Source organism: Ailuropoda melanoleuca, chromosome 7 (assembly GCF_002007445.2).
Source record: "Ailuropoda melanoleuca isolate Jingjing chromosome 7, ASM200744v2, whole genome shotgun sequence".
In the NCBI taxonomy this organism is placed as follows: domain Eukaryota; kingdom Metazoa; phylum Chordata; class Mammalia; order Carnivora; family Ursidae; genus Ailuropoda; species Ailuropoda melanoleuca.
The window spans coordinates 109,862,117-109,877,888 of record NC_048224.1 but is presented as its reverse complement, the minus strand read 5'-3'; the positions used below and the strand labels follow the sequence as shown (position 1 = coordinate 109,877,888).

General features: G+C 41.0%; 1 protein-coding gene across 3 annotated transcripts in view; it reads left to right on the top strand.

The window, feature by feature from the left end:
- The first annotated feature begins 11,323 nt into the window (after positions 1-11,323).
- The window catches only part of COMMD6 (COMM domain containing 6), a 19,800-nt gene continuing 15,351 nt past the window's right edge, over positions 11,324-15,772 (top strand). The window contains exons 1-2 of one of the 3 annotated variants that reach the window (XM_011234330.3): positions 11,324-11,436; positions 11,525-11,536. In XM_011234330.3, coding sequence (XP_011232632.1) covers positions 11,386-11,436; positions 11,525-11,536 — 63 coding nt within the window. In that variant the 5' untranslated portion in view covers positions 11,324-11,385. Of the gene's footprint in view, positions 11,437-11,524; positions 11,537-12,047; positions 12,063-15,772 lie in introns of those variants that run through there. The other 2 variants (XM_019807634.2, XM_034665299.1) reach the window with 2 other exon arrangements.

Sequence of the window (15,772 nt, the reverse complement as noted above, 5' to 3'; positions counted from 1 at the left end):
AGCTCCCCTCTCACTTGGACTGTTCCTATCTGAGCCAGGCGCTCGCGCGCTACGCATGCGCCATGCGGGGCCTGGGACCGCATGTTCGCCCGCGTCCTCCCATTCCTGCAGCTTCATCTGGAGGCGCTAGGGGGCGCCTGAGAGGGAAGACGGCATTGCCACCCACACATCAGGAGTACTGAAGGCCAGGGATGCCCAGGAGTCATGTCCCAAAAGCTCATTGGTCACGTGCAGAGGTGATATGTTGGCCTCATCTGCTGTTGCAGAGTTGGGGGGGGGCGGTGCCTATATACCTATTCAGTTACATCTGAAAAAAAATGTCAAGCATCGATTATGAATCAGACTTTGCACTCACCATAGAGAAGAGGTGGACAGAAGAATGAAAAATCAATCCTAATGAAGTGATACATATGTGATAGTGGTAGTATGAGGTGTAGAACTGCAGAAATGTGCAGCTAAAGGCGGGGGGGAGGTGTGTCCAGGGGCTTCCAGCAGAAGGTGTACAGCTGGAGTGAACCCTTAAAACGTAGTAGACATTAGCCACGCAGAGAAGATGCTCTGAAGAAGGGAAAGTGTGTATTGTGGCTGTGGAGCCGGAAAGATGGAAGCGCTGAGGTTAGAGGTGATGCTGAAGGGGTTAGAAGGGACAAGCCCATCAAGATATCTGGGCTTCGTTCTGAAAACAGCAGGGAACCACGTAAGGATTTTACACAGAAGTTCATCTCTCTCCTCCACCAGACTATAAATCCCTTGAGGCCTACAGGAGTGTCTTTTTTAACTCTTCACATTGTTTCCCTAAAGCCTAGCCCAGGGTCTGATACATAGTAGATGCTCGATAAATACTTGAGTGAATAGAATCATCAGATATGCTGAAACATAATTTGTTAATAATGTAGGATATTTGTAAGAGTGGAAGGATGAGAGAATTAAGGCAATAACCATGGAGATGGAGAGGTAGGCACAGATTAAAGAGAAACTGTTTTAAGGAGGTATCCCTTTGATGAGCAGGAATTGTCAATGATAACTCCAGAGATTTGACCTGGGGTCCAGGCCATATTGCTACTCTGCACCCAGTAGAGGACATTCCAGGAGAGGAGCATTTAGAAGTGAGAAAAAGATAATTTCATTATGCTGAGTTCCCTTTCTTGAGGACTTTCCAACTGGTCGCTCTTTTGACCTCCAAGGAATTTCCAATCCTTTGACTCCTTTCTCTCCTTATCTATCTGATAGATTGCTGTTATACCTACCCAAGAGTGACTTGGTAAATCTGAAATGTCCAGCTTATGATAAGCAACCATAGTTGCATAATACTGAGCTGTATGGCCAGGCTTTCAGTTGCATGCCAGGGGCTGCTTTTCAAATGACAGGCTGTCAGCAAATGGCCTTGCTCCAGGACCCTGAGGTTCTGCACTGTGATTCTCTTGTTAGGATTACCTAAGACTCCACATAGCATCCTTACAGACCGTGGACTTCTCTAGTACCATTGGATCTGCTGAGACATAGGGCCAAACAGCAAGCAGCTTGCATTTCAGCATGGACTTGCTGTAGAGCACTGTCTTCCTCAGGGAACCACTCAAACTGGCAGCCATCCATGTTGCCCAATAAATGTGTTGCAGCTATATTTTCAAGTGTGGCATATGCTGCTCTCAAAAAGCCAAAAAGGCCCAAGTCCTCTGCCTCTTCCCTATTAATAGGAATTGCAAGATGAAGTAAGTTATTCTTCACCTTAGAGAGGCTGTCCCAGTATGCTCCCAAACTTTCAGACTCATAAAAATATTATGTAGTAGGCCCCTAATTTGTAGGATTTAACTTCCACACTCTGGCATGAATGTACCCATCATCATATTGAAGGCAGTATTTTTCAAACTTGAATGTGTATACAAACATCTGGGGAATCTGAAATGCAGATTTTGATTCAGTAAGTCAGAGATGGAGCTCAATATTCTGCATTATTGGCCTCAATTTTTTTTAACCCTCCCTTTGCCTACCTCTTTTGCCATATAACTTTGAAGTTTTTTCCCGTTAAGGGGCAAAGCATTGTTGATCCTCGATTTTTCATGGATTCTGCGTTTTGAATTTGCCTACTTGTTAACATTATTTGTAACCCCCAAATTAATACTCATGTCACTTCCACAGTCATTTGCAGACGTGCACAGTGGCAAAAAGATTGAGTTCCCAGTTGAGGTTGAGCAGGCAATTTTTTGCCTTCTTGTTTCAGATCTCGTACTAGAAAACAAGTGTTCTTTTTGCAATTTATTCCATGCCACATTTTTTTGCAGTTTTGCACTTTTTGTTGATGATCCCAGTGTACAAATGCTCCAGGCTTTGTGCAGATGTTCTTTCCAGTGTTCCCAAACACAAGAAGGCTGTGATGTGTCTTACCCAGAAAATGCATGTATCAGATACAGTCCTCAAGCATGAGTACTGGTATTTTTGGCCAGAAGTTTAATGTTAATGATTCAACAATATAATATGAGGGGTCTCAAACAGAAACACATTACATGAGGTTATCTATTGATCTGTTGACAAAAATGTGATCAGAAGCTCATAGGAACCAAACCTGTATTTCCCCTGGGAACAATGGTTCTGTGTTTAGTAATGCAGTATTCATGGTGACTTTATAGACCATACCTAGCACAAATAATGAGAATCAACTGTATATTTCCCCACTCCTTGACACTGAGTTCAGCCATGTGACTTGTTCTGGTCAATAAAGTAGGGCAGAAATAATGGTGTGCCTGTTCCAAGTCTAGGCCTTAACAAGCTCGTGTTTCTGCTTGCTGCCTTGTTCTACCATCACCTTGAGAAGAATGTGCTTGGGCTAGCCTGCTGGTCCCAGACACACAGTAAAAGACACCTGGAGCACAGCAGAACTACCTCACCTGAGCCCAGGCTAGACTGGCCAACACCATTGCTAACCCCTGAGAATTGTAAGCTAAATAAATGTTTGCTTGTAGTATGACGTTGGGAATTTGTATGTGTTGGGGAGGGGGTCATTAGTTTGTTTTTACATAGCAACAGCTCATTGCTATACCTGCCAAAACTTCAAATAATCAAATTAAAAGGAATAACCAGGTAATTGATACACTTGCCCTAAATTCTAAAAGCCAAATAAAAATGTGAAGTTTTACCCCCAGAAATTTAAAAAATGTATATGGTAATGCAACTTGAATTTGTTAATGAACTGTTTATGTTAACTAAGAGATGTTATTTTAGCAATGAAGAAGTAATATATATTCAGATTTGATTCAACCTTTACTCTTAATAGAAACTTTAGCATTTCTCATATGTTCGTTGGATCCTCACCACAGTCAGTCAAATAGGCAGGTGAGATACGGATGTCGCCATATTACAAACACGGTAGCTATGGCTTGGAGAGTGTAAGTTGTTTCCCAAGATTGCACAAGTGGCAGAATGGGACTTCAACCTAGATTTCCCACAGCAGATTTAGAATTCTTTTCTAAGCAGGAAAGAAGCAGGAGCAGTGAAGATGTTGACAAGCCAGGGAAGGGTACTTAGAAGATAAGCTGGGGATTGGAGGAAGCTAAAAAGTGTTGTTGCAACGGTAGGTGTGAGAATTCCTCTGAGCTGTCTATTCAGAAAAAATTCTCACCATTGACAAACCACTTAGATTGGAGACTGAGCCCCAAGGACATCCAAGTCAGCAGGAGGACAAGCAACAGAAAATCATTATTACACCTCTCTTCATGAGAGAAGAGTGTGAGGAGGGTTCGAGAAGGCAGGAAAGGAAGGAGAGAGAGAGAGGATGAAAAGGAGGGGATAAAAAAAATAAAGGAGGTAAGTGAAGAGCTTGAGAGAGAGACTATAAGAGAGAAAAATCCTAGAACTTAGTGGATGTCAGGGTATCTCATTTTATTTTCATTGATGATGAATGAGTTTGGACATTTTTCAAGTTGTTATTGGCTATAACTTCACATCTTTTCACCTTTGATCCATCCTAAAATTATTTCTTAATGCTTCTGTAGCATTTATTATCTATTCCTGTGCTTTACAACCTTTTCCCCCACGTGAAACATACAGATAAACAATATAATATAATCCATGCCCTTTTATTGACTTTAACACCAACAGACTGATTTTGATGGTTGTCAAAGAGTATCAAGGTTTATCACCATTTCCTACTTGACTAAACTCATAGTTTCATTTTCTCAGCCACTGATGAAAATTCGACAGCTTCTATTCAAAAACAGCAGGATGTTTCTGACAGAGCGATGTTTGATATCTTAACAAAAGTACTTGTGTCTCAAAACCTGCTCTCTCATCCTTGTAAATTTCTTTCTTATATTCTGAGGGATTTGGTAATTTATCCAACCTTGAACTGGAGTAAGATGCCTTTTTGTTTTATCTACTCAAGGCTGTCCACTTTTTAAAGGAACTATAGATTATTTGGTTGTTTTGTGAGAAAACAAGGATTTTTGGTCATTAATCCAATAACCCATATTTGCCCTACTGATGCAAGTTTACACCCACTGTTCTATTTCCATACCTAGTAACTTTTTGTTATGCCAAATAAAGTATCATCTTTTTAAAGACATTTTAAGTGGCAGTTAAACATAGTATACAAACAATACCCCTAAATCAATAGAAGTGTTGATCAGCTATAACCAAGTTCATGCATGCACTTGAAAAAACAATTGAGTCACAACTCTGCCTGGCTACCTGTCACCGTAAGAAGCCATCGGATGCAATGTGCAAGGGAATTGCTGAGATGTTAAATGTGAAAAAAAAAATAGGAATCTAACAATGGTAGTTATTGGTATGCAGTATTTGTAGAATACCTGACAATCAAATAAGGTTGTCATCACAGTGTTAATCAGCTCAGGGGATCTTCCAGGCTCAGGGCTACCCAGTTTTCCCTAGAGCTATGAGGATCAGTTTCTCTATACACCTGTAACTCATTCGTGGTGCACCACCATGACTGCTCACTGTCTTAAACTATTTATCTTAATAGGAATATGTCTAGCTGTTTTCCTACTATATGTGTATGTATCCTGTTATCATCTGCCTTGAGCCTGCATTGCGTTGCCAAACCACCATCCCAAAACACAGGTTTTTTGCAATACTTAAGATCATATCCAGGGCGCCTGGGTGGCTCAGTCCCTTGGGCATCTGCCATCAGCTCAGATCATGATCCCAGGGTCCCTCCCAGTGGGGAATCTGCTTCTCCCTCTCCCATTGCACCCTTCCCTGCTCTCTCTCTCTCACTCTGTCTCCCTCTCTGAAATAGATATCTTTTTTAAAAAAAGAAAAGAACATATCCAAACCTTACATAATTTGGCCTCATCTGCCTGTCCGATGGCTTAATAATTCTCCCCACTTGATCAAAAGTCATGACTACCATAATCTAGCCATGTTTCTATAAGCCAGACACTTAAACTACTTAGGTCTCATTTTAAATAAAGGACTCTGTAAGGTCTCTTTAAGCCAAAAGTTGAAACCTGTGTCTTGCAGGTTTTAGATATATGTACAAATTGGCCAGGTGAAATGAAAAGAAGAATTTGGGGACAGTGACAAACTGCAACACCTAAAACCTATCTAATACATTCTGACTCAGTTTTCAACATAGTTCATTTTGATTTCTTTGTTTGGTTTTAAATATGTGGGTAGGCCAGGTTTGGCCCAAAGGCTAAGAATTTGTGTAATCTGTTTTAAGATCTAAAACCTACTATGACTCTAGGATCAGTGATCATGGTTTATTCCCAGCTCTGCATCTTTGCTTATGTTGCCCATTCATTACTACTGCTATCTCCTACTGCCCCCACCGCTGCACCAAAACACACAGACAAACCCACACACAATCACTCATATTCTTGAATAGCCTGGAGTACAAGTAGAACATTCAGTTAGCACAAGGCAGCTGAGAAGGATTTCAGCACATACTCTGGGAGTTCTGAATCCCTCTGGAGTTCCCTGAAATTAGACTGCAAACTGTAAATTAAAAACAGAGTTTGATATTGCTGAACATTCTTGAACTTCAGTTTTCTTCTTTGTAACATTTATTTATTTATTTATTTATTTATTTATTTATTTATTTATTTATTTGAGACAGAGAGAGAGAGCAGGGGCCGGGGGAGAGGAGCAGGGGGAGAGGGAGAGGGAGAATCCCAAGCAGACTCCCCCTGAATGCAGAGCCCAATGTGGGGCTCCATCTCACAACCCTGAGGTCATGACCTGAACCGAAATCAAGAGTCAGACCCTCAACCGACTGAGCCACCCAGACACCTCTTGAACTTTAGTTTTCTCATCTTTAAAATGGAGACAATGTATGACAAAGACCACTAATAGACTTCTTTTGAGGATTGACTATCTTGCTGGTTATAATAGGAACCAGTATTTACCGAGTACTTACCATGTTCAGGAACTTTGCTATGGGCTATACATATGTGATCTCATTTAACCTTTAGTAAAGAAGGCAAATATGAAGAGCCTCATTTTTACAGGATAGAAAGCTGTTGTTCAGGAAGGCCACTTTTACTGAAATCACACAGATGAGTGGTAGAGGACAGACTTAGATTCGGGCCTATGTGACTCTAAAGCCTGCAGCACTGTCATAGGTTCCTATCGCTGCTGGAACAAATTACCACACACTGTGGCTTAAAACAACAGAAATTTGTTATCTTATAGTATGAAGGTCGGAAGTCCAAAAGGGGTCTTACTGGGTAGAATCAAGGTGTTAGCGGGTCTGTGCTCTTGTACGAGAGAATCCATGTCTGTTCCTTTTCCAGCTTCTAGAAGCTGCCAGTCTTCCTTGGCTCTCGTCCTCTACCACTGACACTTTCTCTCTGACTCTGACTCCTCTGTCACAATTTTCCACATATCAGGACCTTTGTGATTACATTGGGTGCACCTCAGTAATCCAGGAACATCTTATTTTAATATTCTGGGATTAGCAAATTTAATTCCGTCTGTAAATTGAATCTTTCCTTGCTATGTAACATACTATATTCATAAATTCTGGGGTTTGGGAAGTGAATATTTGTTAAATTAATTAAACAAGGAGGCCATTTGACTGGGATGGCTCCAATGCTGTGATGGCCTCTATAAAGCAAACCACAATCTACGCCTGTGAATTCCTCAAGTTTACAAGGTCAGAACCCCAGGACAATAAAATCACAACAGCTAACTAGGCTTTAAGCCATAGCCAATCAGTATCTTCCTTACTTTGCTTCCACCATTTTTCTATGAAATCTCTTCCTAAGCTCCTGCCAGTGGCCTGTTCCTAACCACTTCTGGTTTGGTACTGCCTGATAGGAATCGATTTTTTGTTCAAATAAATTCTTAAAATTTTAAACAGGCCTTAGTTTATCTTTTAACACATCTTTGGGGGGGGCCCATTATTCTGTCTACTACATCCACTGATGGTATAGAATAGTAGAGTGTTAGTAAATGTATTTAGTGGATATCTATTGTTTTTTTTCCTTCAGTATCTTTTCATCTAAGTTTTGTTGTATCACCCTCACCTCTCTTTCCTATAGGGTACGTCTTCTTATCCTTTTTGTTGCTAGTGACTCTGCCAATTACACAATTCTATCTCTCATGGCCACAATGGGGTGCAGAGGTAAAAAAATAGTAATGCATCACCCTAGACCCAGTATTGGTCCAAGGGGTGAGCATATGACCCAAATAGGCAAATCAGAGTCCTTAAGAATGGAGGTGGATGGGGGCGCCTGGGTGGCACAGCGGTTAAGCGTCTGCCTTCGGCTCAGGGCGTGATCCCAGCGTTATGGGATCGAGCCCCACATCAGGCTCTTCTGCTGTGAGCCTGCTTCTTCCTCTCCCACTCCCCCTGCTTGTGTTCCCTTTCTCGCTGGCTGTCTCTATCTCTGTAGAATAAAAAAAAAAAAAAAAAAAAAAAAAAAAAAGAATGGAGGTGGATGGGGTATATGGGTGGCTTAGTTGGTTAAGTTTCTGAGTCTTGGTTTTGGCTCAGGTCATGATCCCAGGGTCGTGAGATCGAGACCAGTGTGGGGCTCTGCGTGTTGGAGATCCTTCCCCCACATTTTCCCTCCCCCTCTGTGTCCCCCGCGTACCCCCCCAAGCAAATGCACAGGTGCATGTTCTCTCTCTAAAATAAAATAAATAAATAAATAAAATCTTAAAAAAAAGAATTGCGATGGAAGAGCAGCTTCCTCTTTCCTTGTGGATCACGAGCCACAGGCTATGACCTCAGCAATGCTAGTGGTCATATATCTATGGGCAGATATCCTCTTCTAGAGTGTATGGAGAAACCTAAGAGAATAAGCCAGCAGACAAACTGAACGTCAGACCACAGTTGAAAAACAGAGAATGGGCCCTTTAGCTATTAAAATCTCACAATTCTGTGAGATTCCTACAGTTGGCTCCACCTCTACATTTCAGAAGCCACCCCTGTGAGAGGATGATTTTGCTATTTTTCTCATGCTAATTTGAGCTGGGTTAATATCACTTGGCACTGAAGAACCCTAAAATAAAAGTTTAGATTGAAGTACTACTTGCTTCATGTGTGTCACTTTTGTTTTCTCCATTACACTGGTAACTCTTGTGAGGTCAGAATTCATGCCATAGTTTTGGGGTCATCCTCCTACACATCTGTCAGTGCTAGTTTTGTGTGTTTGTTTAAGAGCTCCAAAAAAATTTTTCTTATTTATATATCCTACTTACATGTAATCACAGAAATAAATATAAATAAAACAGAAGTTATGTCTATACTTCTTTAATTTTAGCATTTTCTTTTTTTTTTTTTTTTTTAAAGATTTTATTTATTTATTTGACAGAGATAGAGACAGCCAGCGAGAGAGGGAACACAAGCAGGGGGAGTGGGAGAGGAAGAAGCAAGCTCACAGCAGAGGAGCCTGACGTGGGTCGATCCCATAACGCCAGGATCACGCCCTGAGCCGAAGGCAGACGCTTAACCGCTGTGCCACCCAGGCGCCCCTAATTTTAGCATTTTCAACTCCATTAATAAAATCTGTGTTTTCCAAGTCTGAAGCTTGAATAAATTCTGATCTTTAATAAGATGAAGTTCTTAAAAATAAACAGTTGATTATATGTGCTGGTAAAGTGTCAGGAGCACAAGAACAAGATTAACAATTGGCAGAGATTGGCCTAATCATTACTGACATTTTACTCTCCCCAAATTTTTCAATAGATTTTTGAAAAGGGGCACTACTGTCTAAAAAAACAAAAACAAAAACAAAAACAAAAATCCAGTTTTAAAAGGAATGCATGAAAGGGGGCCCTGGGTGGCTCAGTCAGTGAAGCATCTGCCTTCGGCTCAGGTTATAATCCCAGGGTCCTGGGATTGAGCCCTGCATCAGGCTCCCTGCTCAGCGGGGAGCCTGCTTCTCCTTTCCCCACTCCTCCCTGCTTGTGCATGCTCTCTCTGCCAAATAAATAAATTTTTAAAATCTTTAATAAAATGAAAGGAATGCAGGAAAAATACAGAAAAACAAATCAACTTTTTAACATATGTCATTTTTTCACCTTTTGGAAACATTTTTATGTAATTAAGGTGTGGTGTGTGTGTGTGTGTGTGTGTGTGTGTGCAGCCCTCCATGGAGAATAATCCTGCCACAGAACATAATCTGATGGCAACCAAGAGCTTCAGAGAAATACCCCCTGACAAATGGAATTGACATACCAGTGGGATGCATCACAGAGTTCTGTCTTTCCAGACTTTCTTTACTAGGAAAGAAATCACTGGACTAATTCAGCGACTATGTTCCCAAGCCAGTTAGTACTTTAAATTATGTCCAATAACCTTGAGTCAGTGGCTTTTTGGTGCAGATTCTCACTGTTACATGCGAGGCATGATTCTAGAGGTTTTACACGCATTATCCAATGTAATTCTCCAACAGTCCTATGACGTTGTTTGCAGTAGGCAGAATTTTAAAGATGCTCCTCCCCACAAGAGTCTCATCCACTGATTATTCAATCAAATACTAATCTGGGTATTTCTCTGAAATTATTTTGCAGATATAATTAAGATTATGGACTTTAAGATGTAGAGATTATCCTGCATTATCTGAGTATGCTCAATATAATGATTTGAGACCTTAAGAACGGAACTTTCTCAAGCTGGAGTCAGAGATTGGTAAAAGAAGACAGCAGAGGAAAGATGATGCAGAAGGGGAGGTCAGAGTGATTCAAAGTTTGAGGAGGGCTTGACCTGCTATTAATGGCTTTGAAGATGAAGAGGGCCACAAGCCAAGAAATGCTTATGTCCTCTAGACACAGAGAACCCCACATCCAAAAGCCATCAAGGAAGGTGGACCTGCATAGAACTGAGTTCTAGCAGCAGATGGAAAACAGATCCTTCCCCAGAGCCTCCAGGGAAGAACCAACGCAGTCCCAAGGACACTTCACCAGTGCGGTTCTAGATTTGAAGAGACTGAGCAGAAACGATAACTAAATTCAAGGGGTAGCTCTTGATTAGGTTCTGGGGGTGGGTAAGATAGGAAACAGTTTTAAAGAATATTGTTGAGACCACTGGGGAAATTCGAATTTGGTCCACGTGTCAGATCACAGTATTTTGCCAGTGTTAAATCTTCGGAGTGTGGTAGTAGTATGTGATAACTTAGGAAATGCCCTTGTTTGTAGGCGCTATATGCTCAAGTATTTAGAGGTGAAGTGCCGTCATTACCGTATATGTAGCTAGAGGTAAAGCAAATGGGTAAAATGTTAAGTTGATGAATCTAGATAAAGGGCACACGGATGTTCATTGAACTACTTTTGCACCTTTTCTCCAAAAAAATTCAAGTTTTTCAAAATAAAAAATTGGCGAGAAAAAAATCGCTTTAACTCTGCAGAATGGATGTGAGATGCGTAGGGGAAAAGAAGACCAGATGAGAATGCATCCCGGTACTCAATCGAGAGTTGGAGTAGGTCAGTGGCAGCGTGATAAAGAAAAACATCCCCACCCTACCCGCGGCTAGGCCGGTGAAGTAAATCCGAGTAACAAAAGCCAATCATATATCTAGAGCTTCCATTGGCACCTCCCTGCCCAACAACTTCTCCAGCAAAAGGGGGGCGGTCGTCCAGCTGTTTTTAAACTTGGTGGGGCCGACAGTTTGCGCGCGCGCAGAAAGCGCTGGGGGGGCGGGGCAGAAGGGAAGAGTCCACGTGTACACGTTAGCAGGGGGAGAAGACATCCTGAAGTTGATCTGTTCTTCCCTTCACAAGGTATCTCCAAAATCTTCGGATCCTCTCCCCACATAAATGGCGCTGTTACTGAGTATCTCCTTGAAATTGATGTTTAATTGACACTGATGGTGAGTTACACAAATATGTTTGTTTCCGCTCCCCCCACTTCTGCGTGCGCCAGGCCTCGAGGGGCGGGAGGAGGAAGCGGAAGTGTTGGCGGCCAGGCGGTGGTTCGAGCTCTGGATGCTTGGTATGGAGGGCTGCAGCGAGCCGCGACTGGATGCTAAGTCCGAGGTAAGCCCTGGCCTGAGAGGATCCGGGCAGCGGGACTCTGGAGCTAGAGAGATCTTTCCCTAAATTGTGTTTTCTGCCTTCATTTCAGGTCACCAACCAGGTGAGTGAATGGCCGCCCCGCCCTCAGCCAGCGTCAGCTGGGCAAGGGGAGGGCGGTAGCACCTGGCCCGCCCCTTGCCTCTACCAGCCAGGGGACGATGCCACCGTGAGCCTTTCCCAGCTGTCTCCCCAGTCCAAGGCCTGTGTCTGCGAGTCTGTGACTTTCAACCCGCCTCCATGCATTGCTCCTTCCACTTTGCACCTGACACAGTAGCTGCTGCCATTGTAATTTAAGCTTCTCCACCCACTGCAGCCCAAAGAGTACAGAGCAGTTCTTGTTCTTGGTGACCGTTTGTTCAAAGCTAGGTATACAGTATTTTAGAATGTGATATATAGAGAGAAGAAATTGTTAAAATCTACAAAGATAGCACTGCATACATTTTCTTAGCTTTTAAAAAAGTTATTTTGAAGATGGAAAGTATAACTCTAACCTTTCTATGTCTACGTTTTTTATGCCAGAAAAAAGAATTTGAATGTTCAAGTATATCTTATGCCTCTTTGTTCTAAGTGTTCCTGTCCTGTTTCAGGTAATAACTTATTTCTAGGCAAACAACTTAATAACACATTTCCCAGAAGAAGAGTGTGAAAAATAGAGCGTTTTAGGTCAGGAGTTTCCCAGGCCCAAACAAACTATAAGAAAGAACCAAGATAAGAAATAACGGGAGTACAGTGATAGAGAGATGTCCATTGGCTGCTCTCTGTCAACTGTCCCCAGCTGCTTTTGCTTCTTAGGATTCCTGGAAGGTAGGGGGAACTGAGAAAGATTAATCAACCCCCTTATCTGGCTTTGCTCAGAGTTACTGAGTTAGTGCACTTTGATTCAATCTCTCATAAATCATTTTATCTATTCACTTAAACTAAATCATATGTTTATTTAAGATGTCCTGAAACTGGATTATGTTGATTATAGGCTTTTAAAAATTGAACCTCTTTTGTGTGTGTGGTGGGGGGGGAGGACAGTGTTTAAAACAACACAGATTTATTATCTTAGTTCTGGAGGTTGGAAGTCCAAAATTAGTTTTGTGGGGCTAAAATCAAAGTGTTGGCCAGGCTGTGTTCCTTCTGGAAGCTCTAGGGAAGATTTTATTTCCTTTTTTTTTCCAGCTTGTAGAGGTTGTTTGCATTCCTTGGCTTGTGGCTTCTACTTTTTTCTTTGAAGCATAGCATTCCAACCTTTGGTTCCATCATCACATCACTTCCTGTTCTGTTACCATCACCACAACTCTTTCTGTGACTCTGAACCCTTTGCCTCCTTATAAGGATCCTTATTACGTTGGGCCTACCTGGATAATTCAGGAAAACCTCCCAACCTCAAGATCTTTAATTTAGTTGTATTTACAGAGTCTGTTTTGTCATATAAAAGAACATATTCACAAAATTTGGGGGTTGGAATATGGACATTTGGTCAGGTGAAGGGAGAGCTATTTTCAGCCTACTACTCATTCCTTCTGTGGAATCATTCAGAGGTTATAGGATTGTTTACATAGAAGAAGCCAAGACAAAAACAAACAAACAAAAAAACCCAAGATATTTTACAAACATTAGAAGTATGAGACTTTAGCAAGGTGATTCATTCAATTATTTATCTAATTCAGACATAGAGCTGAAAAATATTTTTATAAAAGACATCATTTACAGCATAAATTGTAAAGTATCTTGTAATCAATCTACCAAAGATGTTTAAACCCCTTATGAAGAAAATGATGAGTGCAAGTTTCTAGTCTGGCGTGTAAGGAGCTTGGAATATGGAAGACATCACTTCATCATAAAAGCAGTAAAAAGCTGAAGAATTAACAACTCTTGGGTCCATTAGAGAAGTGAGGTCATAAGGCAAACTGCTGTCCCCAAATTGGAGAGACAGAGGTGAATACAGAGAATTACAACTTACCAGAACAGAAAACCTAAACTATAATTGATAAAGTGCTTAGAGGATCTGTGGACAAGTCTGAGAGTGAAAAGCTCAAGGACCTAGTCATTGGGGGAGGATGGGTGGGAACTCACACTTTCATGAGTTTTACCACCAGGAACTCGTAAATTGAACATTTTTCATGATGCAGTTTTAAATGTGCTGCTAGAAGAAAATGATTATTCAAGAATATTGTTGAGGGAAAAAATCCATTACCCACCTATACATCATTTATGTTTGTAGTATATGCTTTTTAAAATGCACCAGATAAAACTAATATTTAGGCGCCCCCCCAGTATTATGCATCAGCATACTGACTGTTCTCTCCACCTTTAAAATACACTCTAAATTCATCTTCCCTTGCTACTACCTAAGTGCAACCCTCCATCCTCTTGCCTAGACTAGTTTGCAGTAGGCTCCCAATTGGGTCTCCTTGCTTACTTTCTCAAACTTAATGCCCTATCCAGCAATTTGGATGAGACTTTTGCAATCTGTGGTAGACCAGGTCTTTCTCCTGCTCAAAGTCTTTTTTAAGTGATTCCTGTCACACTAGAAAAAAGTCTTACATAGACCATGACCTGCAAGGCCATTCAAAAACTGATCCTCATCTCTTATTACTCTTATAGTTCATGCCACTCCAGCTACATGGGCCTCATTGTTGTTCCCTGTTCATGTCAGGCATGCTTCTCCCTCTGTCCAGAATGCCCTTTTTTCCAGAGGTCCATGTGGCTTTTTTCTTCCTTTATTCTGTTCCCTTTCTATTCAGAAGATACTCCTCAAAGAAGTCTCTCCCAGGTTCTACCTAAATAGCCTTCCTGGGCCTTCCTGGTCTCTCTGTCCCTTACGCTGCATTTTTAAAATATACTTTTTGTACTTATTTATTGTCTTTCCTTCCCCACTAGAAGGTAAGGTCCTGAGGTCAGGAACTTTGTTTCATTCCTTTTTATATCCCCAGTGCCTAGAACATTGTATTATTTAGTAAATTCTTTTTTTTCCCCCTTCTCCTTAGTACACTCTTATTGAATATTGGAGCATAGAGACATAGTAACTGGTCCAAAGCCACATGGTTAGAAGATAGGAGAGCTGAGATTCAGACTCAGATTGGTCTGACTTCAGAATTTGAGCTTGTTAAATTGAACAAATCATAGTGCTATGTTACCCAGCACTAGAGGTCTCAGATTATCCAGTACTACATGTTCTGATACTTATTGTTTCGAGGTAGTTTATGATTTTCTTTTAGATGTCTAATTAGAATACTTCATCATAGGTGAACGATTATTCCTACTGCTTCCACTTTTATTGCTTTTGTTGCCAGTTTTGTGGTATAAATCAAAAGTAAGATATTCTATTGACACTCAGTATCTAGTGCCGTTTTCCCTCTTCCCATATATGAGACATGGTGACTTAAACTTGTACATTTTATATAGTGGTTCATAAATGTTTGTTTTTGTTCTTCTAGTATTGTGTTGGATGTGTGAACTGCCTTCAAGGAGTTTATGGTCTAGTGGGTGTGGGGGTGGGAGACAGATCCACAAATGACTCCTATACAAGGCAGAATGTTCTAGGTGGTAGGGTGAAAGAAATGACATGAATATTCATAGAAAGTTTGAGTAAACTAGGAAAGACTTAACAGCAAGTAGAATTTGAGAGGAGTTTTAAGATGTTTGAGAATTACATCGCCAGAGAAATGAGCAGTATGAGCAAAGGTAGAAAGGCTGCATGCGTATTTAAAGAAGGGATGCAGTCCTGTTTGAGGACAAGTGGGAAAATGGGGACTGTGCTCGGATGGTAAATAGCTCATGAGGCAGTAGACTTTATGAGTCTTGACCTGTGATATTACATTTGGTTAACCTATAAACAGTATTTAGAGACCGTCGTCTGGATTGGAGCCAACAAAGACTATAGGCAAGAAATTAGGAGGCTGCAGTAAAATTTAAGGCAAGGTTTAAAAAAACTATTTGTGTAGGTCTGTAGCAATGAGATTGGGAAGAAGGGAATAAATGTTGGCATTGGCTGAAATAAAATCTTGAATGCCTACCAATTTTTACATATTTTGAGAAAAATCAAAGTTGATCAACGTTTCAAACCTGTGTCACTTGAGGAATGGGCGTCATCAGTAGAGATGAAATGAGGATGAAAAACATTTTGGAGGAAAGATGATATATGTCTGGTGTTGGAGGGCATAGATGATATGAATTTATTAGTAGTGAATGTGTTTAATGGGAAAGGCTTTATTTTTCTGTATTATTTTTACTGGAGGTATTAGCATCTCTCAGAGGTAACAGGTTACGCAAACCAAATCTGAAATATCTTTTAGTTGTTTTTTTTTTT